The sequence below is a fragment of the Anastrepha obliqua genome, chromosome 3 (assembly GCF_027943255.1).
Source record: "Anastrepha obliqua isolate idAnaObli1 chromosome 3, idAnaObli1_1.0, whole genome shotgun sequence".
Classification (NCBI taxonomy): Eukaryota; Metazoa; Arthropoda; class Insecta; order Diptera; family Tephritidae; genus Anastrepha; species Anastrepha obliqua.
This window is the reverse complement of record NC_072894.1, coordinates 128,782,275-128,803,362: the sequence shown is the minus strand read 5'-3', so window position 1 is coordinate 128,803,362 and position 21,088 is coordinate 128,782,275. Positions and strand designations below refer to the sequence as shown.

Here is a 21,088-nt window from a genome sequence, read left to right as displayed (position 1 = left end):
AGGCTTTTGGCTTTGTCGTACACTCTACCCAGTTCAGAGGCCATTATGTCTGGTGGCATGATACCTGATATGACACATACTGCTTCAAACGACACTGTCCTAAAAGCACAGGCAACTCTAAGGGAAATAAGTCTAAAAACTATTTCCGCCTTCTTCGCATATGTTTTCTGTATCAGGGCTTTACCCCATATGGGTGCTGCATACATGAGCGTAGACTGGGTAACTTTAGCCAGGAGCGCTCTTCTATTCTGTGCATATGTAGGGGTGTGTGTGTGTGTGTGTGTATGTGCATAGAAAGTATGCAAAATTTCTGTGAAGTGCTCACAAGATTTGTATTTGAAACTTACAACCAGCTCTCCACAAAGACTTTAGCCACTGTTTGCAATCGTATCGCTTTGCTTGCGGTGCAACAGGTCGTATGCGTGATTTGTGTTGGCCACATTTTATTGCGGTTACCTGTTGGTTTTTGGTAGCGGTTGGGCTACCGGCAGTTTGCTTACCAAATCCAGCAATAGCAATGCTTGCAATTTATGATTTGCAAGTGGAGTAGGTAATTTTCTGGATTATTACTCAAACGATTACTTCCGAGTGTTTATTTACTACTGTGGGCAAAAAGTAAGGTGAATTTATTTGTCAAACTTCGCGGGATTAAAATTTCGCTCTAGTTATTGTTTTTCATGAGTTGGCAGCACTGTTAATAACATCTGGGCCATCTTTCATGTGAATGTTATTATCAGTAATATATTTACGCTTGTGTTTACCAAACGACCAAGAGTGCATTTTTCGATTTTTACAATGTCTGATTTGATTGAGCAGAGAAGTGCCTTCAAATTTTGTTTGCGGAATGAAATTTCGGCTGCGGAAACGTTTAGCATGTTGCAGAAGCCATTTGGTGATTCGACCATGTCGCAGAAAAATGTTTATAAGTGGTACAAAGACTTCAAAGAGGGTCGAGAACGTGTTGATGACTTGGAGCGCTCCGGACGACCATCGACGTCAACAGATGACCAACACGTCAATAAAGTGAAGGAGTTAGTGCTCAAAAATTCGTCTGTTGACTGTTAAAAACCCTACTGATATGATCGGAATATCGGAAGGATCTGTGAAAACCATTTTGAAAAACCATTTGGGCCTACGAAAAGTCAAATCTCGTTTGGTACCGAAAACTCTCAATTTCTTGGAAAAAAGTCGTCGCGTTGATGTGTGTGAAACAATGCTTTCAGACTATCAGGACAAGCTCAAATGCATCATTACGGGAGATGAGACTTGGATTTATGCCTACGACCCTGAAACAACCGACCAATCGAGCGAATATCGTGCTAAAGGCAAGGCCAGACCGAAAAGAGCACGTCAAAGTCGTTCAAAAATAAAGTTCATGATGACAGTTTTTTTCGGTTTTGGTGGTGTGGTGCACTATGAATTCCTTCCACCTGGCCAAAGTGTTAATAAGGAATATTATTTGAGCGTTATGCGTCGTTTTCGTGTAGCAATTCGTCTAAAAATACCAGCATTATGGGCCAACAACTCTTGGTTTTTGCATCACGATAATGCACCGTCTCACACTGCACTCGTTCTTCGTGACCATTTCGCCAAAAATTCCACGCATATCGTTCCGCAACCACCGTATTCGCCTGATTTGGCTCCGTGTGACTTCTGGCTATTCCCAAAACTCAAGAGACCACTCCGGGGAACGCGTTTCGAGTCGATTGAGGAGATAAAAGCTGAATCGAAGAAGGTGCTGATGGATATACCGGAAATGGACTATTTCATCGAGAGGGGATTATTTTTAAGGGGATGAAATTGATTTACAAGAATAAATAAAAAATAAGATTTTTCATTTTACAACCAAATTCACCTTACTTTTTGCCCACAGAGTTAGACACATTGATATGTAGCGGAACGGGCCGACACATTTCGAATTGCATGTGACTTAAAGCTCAAAAACTTGATTGAAAACCACTTTAGTCTCAGGGTAGTAACTCGCTTCTTCTTCTCACTCACGAACTCTAGTCGGAACTAATGCTAAATGCTCGAGTAACCAAACATAATTGAAGACGTTTCTTAGCATAAGAGCTGATAATTTTCGATGTTTTACTTGTAAGGAGTTGGAATTAATATTCAACTAATAAAGGAACGAGCTACTGGTCAGGGAGGAACTACTGGGCGCTCAAGTACTTGCCGGATATACACTAATAGATAAGTAGTTTTTGATTGAATCCATATGAACCGCAAACTATCATTTACTTTAACCTGGTGCTCAAACAGGGTATTTGAAAAGACGCGCCTAGATTATATTATTGAAATTCCTAAATGAAATTCAAAGTCAAGGAATTCACTTCGATTTTAGGGCCTATTGTGCGTTCTACTTAACAGGCCCTCGCTCTTGCACGGTTCTTTAAGAAATCTTAGGTGGTGTTAGACTGGGTTGAGAACATGAGAACAGTTTTTTCTCCAACCGTTCCAGGCGAGGTATTGGATGAGTCGCGGAATCGACAAGCGCCATTAGAGTATATCCCAAGCCTGTGCAGATGGCTTCGAAATCTGCAGTGATCAGTAAGGATATGTTATTGTGACAAAAATTTGTTGAATGTTTTTAATCTGCAATTCTTTGAATCTTTTATTGATATGCTTTTTGTAGGAGAATAAACTACATTTTTATAAAAAACTCATGAAAATTAATTGAGAAGCGAATAAATAATCAAAGCATGTCAACAACCCCCTGTGTTGTAGTTATTTAGCGCACTATATATCTTGTATTTCCCTTGAACAAAAGTAACGTTTAGCCTCAGGTTGAAGTTTACCGCTAACTCAAATGCCAACAGTATTTTATGAACCACAAATAGAACTTAATCTGCTAACAAATTTCCTCATAAATCAATTAGGTAAGCCGAGAGAAAAATGTATGTCAAAAGTTCAGCCACAATTTGCGGTTAATAGTGTCTTTATTTAACCTACTTAACTCCGCGCAAAGCATCGCTTACGTTCATAAAACACGCCATTCTGCACGCTCGCATCTGCATAAAGGGCATCCGTAAAAAAATTGGCGTACAGCCGACAAAACACATAAATATCTGCGCAGCGTAAGCGGCGTCGCGACGACTGATGGCCGAAATGGCATTTCAACCTTTTTGCATTTGGCATTTGGCATTTGCCACATAATCAACACGTGGCAGCGTTTACAATTAGGCACAAAGGCAAGACAGAAAGCGCACAAAAACGAGCGGCAAATAAAATCAGGGTAAAAGTCGGAGGAAAAAACTGTAACAAATTGAAACATTAAAAGGAACACGTAAAATTAATGAGTTAAAAACCAGAAGAAATAAAAACGAAATGAAAGTCAAGCAAAAATATTCAAATAAATTTAATTTTTTTTCGTTTTTGTTGACTGTGAACTTGGATTACACTTGGGCCGGGGCGAACTACGAGCAAAGAAAAGCAGCTGTTGGAGGTGTGAAATGGCGAAGGTGGCACTGTATTTGCTGTGCGAATACGTGAATTTAATAAAATCCGCTTTAGTGCTTCAAGAGCGACACTACGTCCTGCTCCTGCCCAACGCCCTCGAGATTTATGTGTTTTTGGCGCCTAGCTGTCTGCGCAATCTACATTCAGCGATTCAGGTGAATAAAAAAGGTAAAGAATCACAACCGCACCGCCTTTGTTTCGCTATTTGATGTTTTTGAAAAGTCTGCTCTAAATACCGAACTGTGGTCGCAGACATCTTTTGCGATTAAATGCTGCAACGCGAACCGACGGTGAGGCAGAATTGAGACATTTTGGCTTTGAAAAAGTTTAAGAATATGAGTATTAAGATTTTTGAAAGTAATTTTCAACAGATTAGGTCATACTAGTATGAACTCGGTAATCATACAAAATTAATATGGAAAACAAATCATTTCCGCATAGCAGTCGACTGTCGCCTTGCTGAATTTCCTGGCACTCCATTTGGAATATAGTAAGGGAAAAATCGGTTAAACAACGTTTAAAAATAAAACTTTAAAGAATTGATGTCGGAAGACTAATTGTTTTGAATTATATTGGGTTGGCAACTAAATACAGTCGAACTTCGATAACTCGAACTATGACATGCCACAAAAAAAATCGAGCTATCAAGATTTCGAGTTATCAAATATAATATACATATGTACATACATACACAAAAATCCATAAACAAAATAAAAACTGATGGAAAAATAAAACAATCCATAAAACTCAAGGGTTAGCAAACAATTTTATTGATAAAACAGTACATGCTTCAAATTATGTATAGTTGCTATATAATATTGTATGTGTATATTTTAAAATTATATATACATAATTAATAACATTGTATGAATAGATGTATAGCTTTCATTCGTTTAAAGTAAAAAAGTTAGTTATTTGGGATTGACGAGAGGATTTTTTATTATGATCTTCAAAAAAAGCTTCAATATTATTTAAACCATTGTACAGAGAATCGGTTGTATGTTCATTAGTTTTTCCATGCATTAGTTATTTCATCAACACAGTCCATTAATGTAATGTTAAGATTTTTGTTTATTTCAAAGCATTTTATAGTAATATATTTTTTAAAATTCTGCGACGATAATGACATTTTAAATTTTGTATGACACCTTACTGGGCAGTTGTCAATAAAAAGTAGAATATTTCTTCCGGTTTTTCCAAATTGTTTGTCTAAGTTAAGAAGCCATTCTTCAAGAAAGGCTCCCATCATCCACGTCTTTGAATTTGCTTTATAGTCGAGAGGTAACCATTTAACACCTCTAAAACAGCGGGGTTAATTACTTTTACCTATCAAGAGTATTTTAAATTTTTCTGATCCATCCATGTTTGCGGCAATCATCAACGTAACTCTCTGTTTACTGTGCTTTCCTCCATGGCATTTCTGGTTTTTAAAAGTTAAGGTGTTATCTGGAAGACATTTAAAGAATAAGCCCGTCTCGTCTGCATTGAATACGTCCCGTGCTTGATAACCTTCTAATAAGTGAGGTAAAACATCACGTTGCCATTTCATACAGTCTTCTTCGCTTACATCATTACTCTCACCACACGCCTTTTTATGACATATACCAGATCTTAGAAAAAAAAAATAACTTTAGGTGCCAGCTTGCACATTTATTTTATGAATGTACATACCTTCGTTTCCAATTATCGAGCCAACCAGTGCTTGCCTTGAAATTCGGTTGTTCTAATTTTTGACTAAATTCCAATGCTTTTTCTTTAAGTAATCCTCCGGATATAGGCAAATTCCGTGTTCTTGCCGATTTAAACCATTCTAAAACTGCTTTGTCCACATTTACGTATGTTGTCTTTTTACCCTCTTTGAACTCCCACTTGCACCACCACTTTCGATTGCATTAATAACCGTTTGTTTATTTTTTAAAATAGTTGACACTGTATTTGCCGGAATAGCATACTTTACAGCTATATCTTTTTTTCGCGCACCCATTTCTACTTTATTACCTTTATTAGTTTAAATTTTTCATCAATAGATAAAGTTTTTAAACAACGTTTTGATCACATGTCAACAGAGTTTATTTTCGCGTAAGAACTACTAATAAAATACCTGTGGACTTAAACAGTGCAGCGACCCAACTGCTGACATCTGTTTGCTATAAAATAAGGAGCACGTAATAAGGAGATTTCCCCGGAAATTCGACTTATCAAAGCTGGCGCCAAATATTCTGTTTGAGTTATCAAGATATTCGACTAATAGAAGTTCGAGTTATCAAGTAAAAATTACACACAATTCTCACTCTAAACGCCATTGCCAAGCAATTTGATTCGAGATATCAAATATTCGAGATATCGAAGTTCGACTTATTGAGGTTCGACTGTAATTGCGGATTTTTTTTAGAAAATCAAAAACAATTTTTTCATGGAACTAAATAACTTTATTCTGTAATGTATTGCCCATTTTGAGCAATAACTTTTGCCATCTTTCAGCCAGTATCGTAGTCCCACGTTCATAAAACTTCTGGTTTTTATTAGCAAAAAATTGAATTAGGTACGATTTGTCATCTTCATCATTACTGAAATTTTTACCATTCAAGGAGTTTAAGGTCAGGACTATATGGTGGATGTAGTAAAACATCTCAAACAAGCTCCAAGAATATTTGCCGAGTGGCCTAAGATGTGTGTGGTCTTGCATTGTCATGATGGAATACAATACCTTTTCGATTTGTCAATTCGGGCCGCTTTTCTTCAACTGCATTGTTTAATTTCGTATTGTGATACATGAAGCTTCTCTGCAACCTCACGTGTAGTACCGCGACGATCCGAATCGATTATTGCTTTGATTAGGGCGTCATCAACTTCAACTGGATGACCAGAGTGTTTTTCATCTTTGAAGGAAAAATCACCATCAAAATTTTAACACTGCCGTTCTTTTAAGGCTTCGACACCATAAACAGCACATAACTTTTTACGAGATTCTGATGCGGTTTTCCTTTTGCGGAAATAAAAAGCAAAATATGACGAAAATGTTCCTTTTGATTTTCCATTTTTCAACGAACGCCAAACGAAAACTACGCAGTCGATATTACAATTGTTTTTACTGATTGACAGCTGAATTGCCAACTATCAAATAACAAAATGTGTTTTACATTTGTACTACGTCTGCAAACCTAAAAATTCAACTGAGTTTCAAACCAATTGCCAGTTACTTAGTTGCCAACCCAATATAAAACCTAAGCAGCTGCTCCACAACTTTAAGCAAACCTGAGTGCAGTTATTAAGAGCGCCCGTTCATTTGTTCATAAGGTTCGCCGTGAATTTGAAGCATCAAGCGGCGATGCAGATTCTATTGCAGAAATTTAAAAAAAAACACGAGGGACGTTCTGACATTGTCTGATTTGCAGAATGTATTCAACAAGTACAAGCGATCATTACAGAGGACCCTTCAAAATCCATGGGGTTTTAATATTTCTAAGGATCTTATATTTCGAGTTGTCCATGAAAATTTCCGATATAAATCCCACGTTATGCGCAGAAGACAGTTTATGTCGGAGCACAAACGAGCACCATGAGTTATGCGATGAAAACACCTTCTCAACAAAATTAAATACTCTGAAGCGTCTGAGATGTTATGGTTTTTTCTGGCGAAACAAATTTTGACCAAAAGGTCAACTGCAGAAATGACAAGAATTGTAGATGGCTGTGCCCCTATCTTACAGAGGTTCCTGTTGTCATGCACACGAAGTTTTTAACCACTGTTGCAACTTTAGGTATTGTGAGCCAGACCCTCTGTATGGTAAAGGGGTCTAGAAATTTCAAAAAATCGATTTTTTGTTTTTTCGATATTTCAAAAGTATAATATCTTAAAAATATACTGTGAAATTTTCATGCGGAAGTTCCCAATATTATAGCTTCTACATCCCATTAACTAGGTTAGGAGCGGTCCGCGCGCTCCTGTACCACAAACTTTAAACTCATTTATCTGAAAATATTGAGTACAAAAACTGTGTAGTTTCGTCTTATTTCTTCTCCCTACTTTGAATGTACAAATCGGTGTGACAATTTGCTCAAATCGAACCACTGTACGCCAAGGCAAAAATAAAATGAAAACACCGCTGGTAGTAGCTATGCATCTATAAAAACGGGATTAGTGAGTGAAGAAAATATTTAGGGTATGACGTTAACAGCGGCCGCCGTAGCCGAATAGGTTGGTGCGTGACTACCATTAGGTACTCTACCATGAAAGAGCTCCTCATACAAATTATCTGCCGTTCGGAGTCAGCTTAAAACTGTAGGTCCCTCCATTTGTGGAACAGCATCAAGACGCACACCACAAATAGGAGGAGGAGCTCGGCCAAACACCCAAAACGGGTGTAAGCGCCAATTATATATACATATATGTATGACCTTAAAAGGGGGAGTTCTAATGGTCGGAAGGTGCAAGGTAATAAAGCAAGCATCAGTGCGGCTGACACATTCGTTGTGATAAAAGGAGTTTTATTAAAAAAAAATAGAGAAAGAAACTGTGTCTACACGAGGTATTATGAAGAGTAAAGATCACATAAAATCTTAACCTCGAAATGATTATACCTATTTTTCCCCATTCATCTAAGGGTGAACTACAAGTTTCAAGCCCCTATTTTCTCAAAATGCGGATGAAGTGAAAATTGAGCAGTGTCAGATTCAGATTCAGCACTCCATAGCGAATGATTTACCGATCACATAAAATAGGCAAAAACAACCTGCTTGCATCGGGTGTTTTTTAACTGCATGAGAAATATCGATATCGATAACTAAGAGAATGGGCTGAGAATGGCAAACTCTGTTGGCATTTCTGTTCAGTTTTCTAACTCTTTGGCAAGGCATCACGGATCTTTTAATGCCAGAACAACGCTTTCAAATTGTGTAAATTTACTGAAAAACATAAATCTTTTCGCAAAGTTGAGCGAAGTGTTGAAGAAGACGCCGATTAGAAGAAATATCGATTCGTGGTCGTTCGCAACTTGTCGATCGAATGAACCATGCAACTCGTAGCTATGGCGGAGATATGCCAGATATCATATTCAAAAAACAATTGCCATGAAATTATCTACCAGATTATTTATAATTAAAAAAGTTCATTTCAACAATATTTCAATTTTGTATTCTCATTTTAAGCTCTCAAGCTCTTAAAAAACACCCAGTATAATTAAAGCCATTCGCCACATTATCACCCACCCAGGTTTTGACTCTCACTCAGAGCTAAGAGATGAGCGCTTATAGTCTATTAAAAAATACCAAGTCAAAGAGATAAAGAATTGTGTCATATATTTTTTTGTTTCCACAATCTTTTTCTTGCCTTTGCTTGAATATTAGACACCAAGAATTTTGTAACAAATTTAAGACTTCTGCTGCTGCAAAGAACTGAATAATTAATATGTGTTGCTCACTTTACAAAGATTACAACAGCTTAAAGGGCATATTAAATTTCATTAGCGCGTAAGGAATAGTGTCATGCAGATTTTGGAGTCCGCCGGTGAAACCTCCTTAAGTTAAGGCGACGCTAGGGCATTAAAGTAAGTAAAAATATCTACTGATTCTTACAAAACTTTTCCACATACACATCCAGTTCTTCGCATTGAATAAGAACTGAAATTAAAAAAACAGAAAACAGATTTTATTGACCGCAGTTGCCTAAGCCAGTTGTTCTCTCTCGAAGTGCTGCATCCTCTCGCTTCACTTTTGCATGCGTTGCTGAACCACTATTTGACCGTTTCGTTTAGTCTTTGCTTATTATTTTCTTATTTCCATTTCGTTCTATTTTTGCGGTCATTGATTCAACTGCAATAATATTTTCTAGCTGTGTCATTCTTTCCTGCGTGTGTGCTTGTATTTTTGTATATGCGCACTTGCTTGGCGGGCATCCAATTATCGTAGTTCGAAGTCCCATTAGTGGTCGTTGTCGACAGCATCTACTAGTCATTTATACCCCCCTAATCCTGAAATGCATTTTTTACTGTCCTCCTCTCGCTTGATACTGCCTTTGAGTTGGATGCGTTCGCCCGTAGTGTCCCGAGATTCGGTGCCAGTCATCTTGAGTTCTTCTCCGCTGGGATTGAATTTGTAAGTCATCTAATAAGGCCGCAGTGATGAAGACTCACCACAGCGCGACACACAAAAGCAGAGACAAATACAATTGTAATGGGCGCAAATCCTGTGCGGTGGCAGCTTCCTTTGTGGTCCCTCGCAGCGGCTATTCCTGCAAGGGAGCAGACATGAAGTTGTTAACGTTGTTGCCGCTAGTGAATTACCTCCCACTTCCTTCTTTATTTTACATCCATTTGCAATTGTTTCCTTCTGCGGAAGCTCTGATCATCTTTTGTGCGAGCTGTTTGTTGCTTAAGGAGCTTAAAAATTCTAAGTGACGAAATGGCAATGAGCAGTTCAGGCTGCCGCCATGGCATTTTGTGGAACAGGTGTAGGTTTTGGTTGGTGTACGTTGATGTGGGTGGACATTATGTGGCAAAGTAACACAAATTTCACAGTTGGGTTTGGAGTTGCAACGGTGGCAAAATTACTATTTTATTGTTGTAGTAAGTAAAAACTGCTTAGTGTCCTGTAATGGGCTACGTTTCTCCGACAACGGGAAATCATTATTTATCATTATTTTGCATTCTCAGATTTCTAGCGTGACCGCTACAGTGAAAAAAGTTATATCACGGCTTACTGGCGCTGGAAGAATGAAAGGCAACTTACACGCAGCTTTTGACGAGGTGTGCGGTGGAGCGTAAAACGGGGACTTTGCAAATGATTAAATGCACTTTGGTGCTACTTAGCAATAAATGTTTGCCGCAAGGGCATTTCGCAACGACAATAGCCAAAGCTACAATGATAATAAGAAAAACAACAAGTTTGCTATAAAAAACGAACGACAATGACAAGTTCGCTGCCATCGTGGAACTTTTCAAAAGTTCTATTTTCTTTCCTTTTCTATATAAATCGCCAAAATGAACAAGTCTACAGGGAGGAGGAGGAGGAGGAGGTGTGTGGCAGAAAACGTCCTTTGTGTGGCGCAAATTAAATTCTTCTCGTGACTTGTTAAAATGAAATATTTTCTATTACAACTGTTGATATTAATGCCGTGGGGGAAGTGCATTTTATTACGAATATCATGTAATCATTTCCACTGATGACACATCCGATTAAGTGTTATGAAAAAATGTGACGCTGCTAAATAGAATTCAAGCTGAATGACATTTGAAGTATGTCAATGGTTGGAAATTATATAAAGACGACTAAGTAGGTAGGTTGCACAATTGCACTTGGTATACATAAAAGGATACTAAAAAGAAATTTTCATTTGGTGATTTAACTTGTATTAAGTGCCAATCGCTATTCGCTTTTGGGCGCGATGGCAACAAATGTTTGACAGTTCATCTTCCGAGTTGCCAAAACGTCTCGAGCTCACTGTCAAGTTTCATGAATTCTATATTAATAGAGTCTGTTCAGAGAACTTTTGTGCGTTTCGCTCTGCGATTGATGAAATTCGTTGATCCCATTCTGTCCTATTGCTCCTATTGCGTACTAATAAATCTCATATCCCTAGAGTCTATGCCCTCTTTTAAAAAGTTGCACATAAGACTTTTGTCATAAGTTCTTTGTTTGTATGTATCTTTCGTATGGTCTGTAAGCATCCTGTTTATTTATTAATAAATAAATATTTATTGCCGAACTCTTCACTTTCGTGAGGTATCAGCGAGACCTTGCTTTCAGCCACTTCTTCAGCTATCTTTGTCGCTACGTCATCTAGTATTTTGACCTGGTAATTTTGATAAAAACAAAGTTATAAAAACAAGTAGCATATCGAATCTTTTTACATGATTTTTCATTCAAGACTGCCTGTGCATTATATTTACGATCTGAATATGCTTTAGATATAATTACCAATGCATTGACTAATAGGTAGGCGGATTTAAACCTACTTTGTCACTGCCCGGCATTTGGTAGGACTCGACAAATATACCAGAATCAACATATGTTTCATCCTTGATCAATATTGAAAGTCTGAACGGCTTGTTAAAACTAACGAAGACGTGCATTAAAAATTGCTTAAAATAAAATCTTCGACTCCAAATACATCGCACTGGTAACACATTGGATCCTGGATTTCTAAGTGAGATCGTTTTACAGACCAGCACTACCTAAGCCTCTTAAGACAACGTAAACCTCATTTGCCTTTGGAGGTAAAATAAAGCTTGAGGTATTTCTACGTGTAGGCCAATGCCACGAGGACAAGTAAGACGAGGGTGTCTCCAACTGTGCACAAATTTTTTAGTTTGGTATTAAAAAGTGGCACTGAGCTGGCATAGCATTTTAACCTTTAAAGTTATTTTCATTAATTTCATTGAGTACTTTGTTTGAAAACTTCACATTATGCCTTCACATACATTTGCTCACACCTTAATTCTTTAAAATGCTCACAAGTTTTTTACTCCAATCTAAAAAAAAATTCTCTTGCACCTCCTCGAAAAACCACCACTAAAAATTCACTTTGTTACCTCCGCTTCATTTGAGCACACAATAAATTTACAATGGAAATTTATATGTATTTCGATATGTTTATGAAACCGCGACATTCGTTGGTTTGTTTATAGGATCCAACACAAAAAACTTGACTGTACTCACCAATTTTGGCGCTCGGAAGAAGCTAAGGAAACGGATTCAAACAGTGGTAAGGTGCCTCAAAGCACACGCACACACATGCATAGATTACAGTTCAGAAATTATTACCTCATGAAAATTCAATTACAGTTCCTTTTCACCATTCACCATAGCGGCAACACCCCTTGCCTTCACTTACCAGTTCATTGCTTTGAATCACTTCCCATGTGCTGGCGTACTGAAATACATACAAACTTGCACAGACCAAAATTTATTTGCACTTAAACACAGCATATGATGTGGCACTCTATGTTGCACATTAACCGCACTTGCCGCACTCCGCCTTCCTCCGCTCCTGCGTTCCGCTAATCATCATCTCCTGCATTTCCCTATGCCAAGCTGGAGCTTTAGCTTTGCATGCAGTGCAGCGCCAACTTATGTTGCCAAAACATATGGAATTTTTAGTATCCTCTTCCACATTTCATGTGTAGACACCCCTGGGGCAAAAGCTTTTCTACTGTGGCGTTTTGGCTACTATGCATGCCGCTTCACTGCTGCTCTTACACATTTCAACGCTTTGCCAAAACATTCCCACATTTTCACCACTTTCGCGGATTTGCACATTCAATGAAGCTTGGCGACTCAGTAGTTAAGAGCTGCTGCGCAGACGGACGGGGCAAATGGGCGAAAATAACCCAAGCGCAGATTGCGCTGTTGCTGTTGCTGTTGTATGTTTCAATACATACAGACGTAAGTGCAGTGTATGTTCAAATAAGCACATGCACACCGACACACAGACAACGTAGTACCCCTTCAAATGCACATAAGTAGGTTCTCAAGTTTATTGAATATGTTGCCGCTCAAACCAAAGCGGAAAACACGACCGCGACAGTGCTGCGCCAACTTCTACTCTGCTGCCGCCCAGCGCCAAGCTCATCATTGGCTGCGAAAACTATTTTCAAGTCCATTTCAACTAAATCTTCAGCCACTCCGGAGCCCTTCTGTAGCCGCAGACCACTACTGCTTGCCAGCAGAATTCAACAGCTGAACAGCTGAACGGTGGTACGGCGGAGCGACCTTTCTACACTTTCATCCTCTACCTGCTCCACTTTCCAGGTAAGTTTGGGCAGCTTTATTTGATGACATTTTATTTTTACTACCACTGTCCCTGCCTACTCCTCCTCTCCTCCATACTGCTGACCCGTCAAACTGCTGTTGGCCAGCTTTACAGCCTTGTGATTCTAGCAAGCATGCATTTTGTTGTTGTAATGATGGTGGTAACGCGGTTTCCTGGTCACATTAGGCCAAATTTATGTAGCCGCAAAAATGTTCTTTCCACACTTGCATGTGTATTTGTATATGTTGGCGGCTGTCAAAGTGTTTGAATTGAAAATTGCTTATTCTGTTGTCACAAAAAAAATCGCAAATGTGGGCCACCTAAGTAAGTACTATATGTGCCGAGAAGTAAGATAAATGTTACGTGGCGAGGTCGACGTCAAGGGACCGAAAGTGCATAGAAGAGGGTTGCCAAACGATACGACAGTACTAAATTAAATCTAAAACGTAGGTTCCGAGATATGGCTAATATATAAAGGGTCTTTCAAAAGATATCAGTAGGGAGTTATTCCTAGATCATACCTTTTCTTATGTCATCTTTGACATTTGTCAAGTAGACAGACAGTAGACAATTTTGCACAATAGAACTACGCATTACAATTACTGAAACTTGCTATGGAAATGCTCGATCTTTAGGAACAAAATCGCAAAATTCAAGATTTTTTTTAGTGAAAATAATTGTCCAAATCAGTCAACAATTCAAAGGTTGGTGGAAAAATTTGAGGGATAGAGAGAAAGAAAAGAAAGATAGAAAAAGGACTGGCAGACCAGACTGTGGTTTTATGAAATGTAAAATCATGTGAATAATCCCACAGCGATTCCAGAGCTTAAATATAGCATTCGGATAGAGATTTCTGAGCTCACTGCGACAATGTGTGAGCGGAACCCTGAAAATTTCAATTCTCGTATGACAGTCTGTAGGCGTGTTTATGGTAGATGTTTAAATGATACCAGTTTTTGCATATAATTTTTATGAGCCATATTTTGAATATAGATACTAAAAAGTGAAAGAATCAAAATTTTTACATATTTTATTTTAATATCACCTCTAGGAGCATCTTTTGAAAAACCCTTTATCATTGCAATACATATCGAAGTGGGCGAGGGTGCACTTCCTTCCTGAAAATTCGCGAGTAACTCCCTTTCACCTCTTAATTAGATTGCCATACTAATTTTGAATACTTTTAATGTATCCTTCCACGTTTTAGTGTTTAAATAAAAAATAATAATTGGCGCATACACTTCTGTTAGACTGAGCTCTTGTTTGGCCGAGCTCATCCTCCTATGTATGGTGTGCGTCTTGATGTTATTCCACAAATGGAGTTTTAAGCCGGCCCCGAACGGCAAATGGTTTTTTATGAGGAGCTTGTTCATGGCAGAAATACTCCCGGAGGTTTGCCATTGCCTGCCGGGGAGCAACCGCTATACGACTACCGCAGCCGCCAGCAGCATTTAGATTGTACTGTCTCATTTATTTAGTTGGCTATAAAAACATGCTCTCTATCTCAAAACTGCTTCTTATTTCAAGAAAATCCTCTGCATACATTGAAAAATTCCTTTTTTTGTAAATTTTCAAACCCAAAATTGGAAAAATACGGCAACCTTCATAGTAAATTTACCGGATAAAGCTCTTTATCTGGTGATTGGGTATGCAGCTGAAGCATATGGGGAGCACGGTTCTCTCCCCCAACCACCAGTTGAGAGGAAATCCACTTTGTGGCTGCAAAATTTACACAAAATGAAATTTTGCAATTTCGCCATTGCGGCATAGCGCGCGCCAGTAAAGAACTAACTAACGGAAACTAAATATTTGTGTAAGCCAATGAGATTCGCGAAATTGGATTCAGGCTGGTGTCACGTGATGATTAGAGAGCCGAGCACAAACACAATTTTTCGTTATCAAAATATTCATTTTGTGTAATAAAAATCGTTAATTCGAAAATGAAAGCACACAACAATCTATGTGCGATATGTAAAAAATGTAAAATAATGCTGTGACTATTAGCAGAAAGGAGAGCAAAGAAGAGGAAGAATTATAAACTGATGCAACTAAAGAATATCATTAAAATTAGTTTAACAATAAATCCTTTCTCAGTCTACGCCAAACGACTACCAGGCATGCACGTAGCTGCTTGTGAAGAGTAAAGGTTCTTCGAAATGCGATGGCACCACTTCCACTGAGTGCACAATGGGCTGCAGATGTTCAGCGCTGTCGGCATGTGTGAAACTGCCGATATGCTCCAGGTGCTCTACATCTGAGTCGATGAGCACATATTCGGGCTCGGTTTCGATCAACACTGCTGTACCGGAATTGTCATTATGCGTCTCTGGTGTCTGCTCAGCAGCGGCTGGAATGACGATATCGTCGTCTTTCTTAATCTCCTTTTTATCCTCTTGCTCCACTGCATCGCTCTGTTTCTGCGCCTCCTCCTCCTTATTATCTTTAGCTGGTTTGGCTGGCTCGTCCGCTGATTTTTTACCAAAGATTGCCTCACTTACACGTGTAAAGAAGCTGGGTTCTTCAGTCGCCACCTTCTTGTCGTTCTCCACGCTCTCTTCGCTTGACTTTTCGTCCTTAGCTCGAATCTCAATACTCAGCTCGGTGGTTTCGTCTGTAGATACTGCAGTATTGATATCAACATCCTCGGGCTCTGCAATATTCTCCTCCTGCTCGCGGCGGATGCGCGGCGTGCTCAGGAGTAGCAGCTTGGAAGATTTTTGAGTTTGAGTTGCGGATTGTGCGTTGCTGGGCGGTGTATCACTTGCAAGGCTATCACTTTCGTCAGCATTAACTTTGGTGTTAGTCGCTTCATCTCTGTTTATTGCGGATTCATCTTTATTTTCATTAGCTACAATATTGGACTCTTCCGTTTCTTCTGTGTTTTGCTCATCCACCGACTGTTTTTCTTCATCTTTCTTTGGCTTTGGTTCCTCTTGCTTGTCTTCTACTGTGTCCAAAGTAATCTCAATGCCCTCAATTGTGCCTGGCGCTGGATCTAGAGAAGCTACGGCGTTTCTAAGAGTCGAATCTTCATATCTGCTGGGAGTGTCGCTAGTCACATTAACCGAGATTGTTCTGCTTTCCGGCAGATCGCTTGCAATGGTTTGTGGCTCTGTTGCGGGTGACTCAATCAACTTCTCAGGGTGTATGACGCCAGCTTGTGTGGGTACTGTTGTGTACAAAATGATGCTTAATATTGCCAAGCCAAAAAGTTTGAGCGACATTTTGAGGCTATTTAGTGCAGTATATGGAGTTATTGACGATTCGATTTGTAGTTAGCAACTAATTTTTCGTTGCCAAATAATCAAGTATTTATACCCAAGTTTAACGCTACGATTCTGATGCTCCCACCCACAGCTGAGTGTGTAGTCGGGCGGAATAGTCGTTTGCCGAACATCATCCAATGCGTGGTTGACCCTGGCATTGACCAATGGGGATTTTTGTTTCGATTGTTTATTTTTTATTTGGAATTATTTTCATGTATTTCCGTAGAATTCGCCAATCGGTCGACAATTTTACTTTGATAGTCTTGGCGCTCACGAACGAGTTTGTTTACGAAACTTGGCAGCTGAACGCGCTTTTTCTCGTTCACTGGCCGGAAATTCTAAGTATGTGACTACTATTTACTAAGCTCGCATTTGCTTTTTTTAATTTTATGCATTCGTATGGAAAGCACCCCCTTGTATTTGCGCACTAGGAATGGTGTTAAAGCATAGAAATCCAAACTTGTGTGCGTAGCGAGCGAAAAATTCATCAAAATTTCATCTGATAGTTTATTACACAGGTGGTGTTGTTGTTTTGAGCTGTGAAAATGAAGTGAAGCACTTACACTAAGCAACTTATAGTTTATTTGCTTACAGGCGTTTGTGCGTATGTAAGTCAGCTTCTGATGGCCACCTTAGCACGGCGGTCGTTTACATCCAGTCAGCGCGCAGCTGTGACTTGCCAGCTGTCATTTATTAATTTTTGTCACGTTTTCTATAATTGTGTGCATGTCTCAGTGCGGCGCGTCGATTTTAAATTTCAGGAATTATTAATTAATATTTACAAATAAATTAAGTTAAGTCTACGCACCCTGTTTTCGTCTACCTGAGTACGACGTGCAACTACTTGATTTTAGAGTACTGCCTTTAAATCTTCTAAGCAACTGAAAGTGTTTTAAATACATTTTCATCCGTCTGCCCAGCTGCTTAATATCCAAATAGATGTTCTAAATCATAGTCCTTTTCACTCCGCCACTCACCGCTCCAAATGCAATTCAAATTCATTTCCGCGTCACTTACTTCCATTTCATTTGGGTTTTATGTATGTCTGTGGGAGATCAACTAGCAGGTACCGTTACCACACCACATTACTCCACTGCACTCTAGTCTAGCCGCCCAGCAACGCCCAGTTGTCATAGCATCATTTGACACTAACTTACGTTTGCTCATCCCCGTCTACCTTTTGCTGGTGTGCGATTTTTTTTGCATTCTTTACTGTTCAGTATTCGTAAAACAGCTGCCCCGATGGCAATAGCTGCCTCTGCCGTTTGAGTGGTTTTTGTTTTTTGTTTGATAGCTGCCTCGTTTTTGGATTGTCAGTCGTATTAATGCCAGTTGACCGATTTGTTGTCATCGCTCCGTTGTAATATCAGCTCACTCAGCTCTAGTTATTTGCAACTTTATCCACTTACCAGACTACCTTTGCCCTCCCCCACCATCCCTCCCACTACTCTGCACACCACACTGACTCCTCACTTTTCAGATGTGCAATCAACTGAGCAGGGCCTACGGAAGTGAACCACTTCAACACCCTCAGAGGTATTCCGCACATTCAAACTCACTTGCCGCATCCTCTCATACACAGACTTACTTGCAAATATTTACTTATATATGACATCGGTACATATACATTAGAGTGTCCCAAAAAAATTAAAGTGTTTTTTTTTTTATCGCATATCCTCTTATTTTGTTTGAATGGTCTCAAAACATCTAAAAATAAAGTTTCGTCTATTTAGAATCACGGCAACGGCAACCCGTGCCGAGTTGCGTGGAAACCTGTCGGTACTTGTATAACCGGGCGCGCGCGAACTGTCAGATTGATTGCGTGTAATTACTTGTTTGTTTTATTGGTGACAGCAAACACATATAAGTAAAACCCTACATGTATTTGTTGTTGCGTTTGGTCCAACCATCACGTCAAAATCAGCAAGCAAATGTAAACATACGAATGTAAACATACCAATACATACAAACAAAACATATCATTTTGACGTAAGCCATACCTACGGTGAAAAATTCAGCTGGGTGAATGCTGTCACCTTAATAAATCCACCTTGGTAATCGCGTTTTTTTCGTGTAGTCAACATGTCAGTGAAGTTACGAAGTTCCAAAAAGGAGATATTTTTAATAGGGGACGTAAAACATCAAATCACCGGTTCTAAACTTCCCTCTAACGGGCAAGTACTGGCAGTTTTGTTCTATAATATTCGTGAAGTGAACTTAAGTGTCAATGAAAGTGCAAATCTCACAATTCGTGAGTGTATTATTTATTGGGAAAAGGCACGTATACCGACCAGATCAATACCTAACTGTGTTAAGAAACTAGTTAACTTATACCAAGTTTGGAGAGAATTGCAAAAAAACTCAAGAAGTGTTTGAACAGCGTCGACAGGAGTTTGTTTCAAACTTAAACAATTCGTTTGACATCGCACATGCCGATGCCCTTCAATTGATTAAAATAAATGAAGATAAGATCTTCTTGCAGCGCCAAAGAGAACCAGGTCGGCCTGGTCACTAAGCCGGAGTGGACAAAAAAGTAACAAACAAAGAGGAAAGGACGCGCCTTAGAATCATCGAGGAGGAAAAGCGACGTGCTAAAAATTTTCTTCCTTAGCACCATCAACGTCATCTTGTGAACCACCACTAGAAAAGTCATCTTCTGATTCTGAAAAAATAGAATTAGAAGCGCAAGAAAAGCCTCCTCTCAGCCCGATAAAACTTCTATGCGGAAAAATATCATAACTCTCAAGTTAGTTGCCGCATTACACAGGTGTCAGTTAAGTGTGAGGAATTCTGTCTTTATAATTGAAGCTACTATTGAGGCTCTGGGGCACAATACGGATGAATTCCCTATAAGCAAGTCCTCCATCCATAGAGTTCGTACGGAAATGCGAAAAGAACGGGCTGAAGCTATAAAAATGTATTTTCAAAACAAGGTCCCGGACACGATAACTGTCCACTGGGACGGAAAACTGTTGCCAGCTCTAGATTCACGTAAAAGTGAAGAAGAACGCCTACCGGTAGTTATTACATACGACAATAAAGAACAAATTATTGCTGTTCCTAAATTTCATAGCTCGACAGGAAGGGAACAGGCAGATGCAGTTTGGGATGCTATTACTAACTGGAACCTTGAAGACAAAGTGCAGATTCTCTAACATCTCTCTCTCTTCTTCTAACACAGGCCGCATAAATGGAGCATGTGTGCTTCTCGAACAAAGAAATTTAAGATTCGGCCTCCAGGTGCTATGCACCAGGCTCGATGGATGGCGAGAGCCATTTATTCATTAAAAATATCGTTACTTAGCTCTCAATTCAGAATTGCAATCGAGGATAAGGCAGCTCTGTTGGACGTATGTCTGTTCATCGTGACATCCTACGTAAAACCCTGGCTCCAATGTATTTTAGCAGTAAAGGCGTCGTATCAGGCTTTGTGTTTTTTGAAGGCCATGAAAAATTACGAAACAATAGAAAAAATCATTTCAAAAGCAGCTTTGCAGAAGTTTCGCCAGCATTTGTGGTATTTGAGAGATGAAGTATCTATTCTGGCTTTATTTGATGATGATGTCGATCTAGAAACTAAAGTAAAAATGATTGCTAACTTAACTAGAGAAAACCCAACAGCCCACAATAAACGTTACATTGCATCCAAAGAAGAACTCTGTGGCCCACTTTTTGGTACGTTTATTAAGCTTTGGTTTTGTTCTTTTACTAAGTTAGCTAATAGGTATAATTGATAACTGATCTATCTGTTTTAATTTCAGAGAAAAACATTGATGACTTCGTTTCTGTCAAAAGCAAGTTTCTGTTTAATCGACTCCAGATTGACGACAGTTTTCTGAAAAAGTGCCCCTCTTCGTGGCCAAATGATGATTTGTTTCTACAGGCTAAACGGAAGCTGCTAGGACTGAAAGCAGATAATGATATGGCAGAAAGAGCGGTTAAGTTAATGCAAGACTTCCATGGTTTGATCACTGTTCAAGAGAAGCAAAAACAATTTTTATTACGTTGCGTACAAGAACACAGCCAGGTATATCCCGTATATCGATGATTGATGTCCCTTTTATAATAAAAAGAAAATAAATACGAGACATGTGTTTTATTTTTATTTATTTAATTAATCTAAAAATTCAGTTAAACTTTTCTCTATTGTGAGCCTATAGCTTTCATACTAACTTTTAAACTTAAAGTTTGACATCAAGTCGGCACGGGTTAATGACACCCGGTCTCAATAATATTTTATATTTAAGTTTTTAGAGTCAAATGGAAAAAAAATAAAGGCTATGCGTATTGAAATTCAAAAAAAAAAAATCCCCCTTGTAGCCTAGGACACCCTAATATACATATATATATGTATTCCCATATACATATACACATATAATATGTACGTACTTGTTAGCAAGTGTCCACCGCTTTGCTGACTGTGGTGGACCGGTACTTGGTGAGGTCCTGTGGGTTGCCATCTGCAATCGAGCGTTAAACTTTCGATTTGTTCGCAAAAATTCTTGATTTTTTTTACTGCTCTGCTTCACATTTCTGTTGCAAGTGCATTGGTCTCTTTGGTTTTTGGCATTGCGTCCTTCTAAGTGCTTTTTGTACTTTTTCCCATAATATG

At 38.9% G+C, this 21,088-nt stretch overlaps 2 protein-coding genes across 2 annotated transcripts; both read right to left on the bottom strand.

Annotated features, from left to right (window-relative positions):
* Positions 1-2,395: 2,395 nt before the first annotated feature.
* On the bottom strand, positions 2,396-5,446 carry LOC129242230 (tigger transposable element-derived protein 4-like). Its single transcript, XM_054878785.1, has 4 exons — positions 5,420-5,446; positions 5,134-5,342; positions 4,789-5,072; positions 2,396-2,541 (listed from the first exon to the last, which is right to left on the bottom strand). Exons 1-4 carry the CDS (start codon positions 5,444-5,446, stop codon positions 2,396-2,398), a joined length of 666 nt encoding a protein of 221 aa, XP_054734760.1.
* Positions 5,447-15,219: 9,773 nt separating this feature from the next.
* Positions 15,220-16,472, bottom strand: LOC129241858 (300 kDa antigen AG231). Its single transcript, XM_054878399.1, has one exon. The coding sequence runs from the start codon at positions 16,432-16,434 to the stop codon at positions 15,319-15,321; it is 1,116 nt and encodes a 371-aa protein (XP_054734374.1). The 5' UTR covers positions 16,435-16,472; the 3' UTR covers positions 15,220-15,318.
* Between the last annotated feature and the right edge of the window lie 4,616 nt (positions 16,473-21,088).

What these genes read in the sequence shown, in the direction of transcription:
- LOC129242230 (XM_054878785.1), bottom strand. Translation starts at nt 5,446, where the DNA reads ATGGGTGCGCGAAAAAAAGATATAGCT. An exon ending in CGCGAAAAAAAGATATAGCT is followed by an intron (nt 5,343 to 5,419) that starts GTAAAGTATGCT and finishes TGCAATCGAAAG; the next exon opens with TGGTGGTGCAAGTGGGAGTT. An exon ending in ATTTAAAATACTCTTGATAG is followed by an intron (nt 2,542 to 4,788) that starts GTAAAAGTAATT and finishes TGATCACTGCAG; the next exon opens with ATTTCGAAGCCATCTGCACA.
- LOC129241858 (XM_054878399.1), bottom strand. Translation starts at nt 16,434, where the DNA reads ATGTCGCTCAAACTTTTTGGCTTGGCAATATTAAGCATCATTTTGTAC.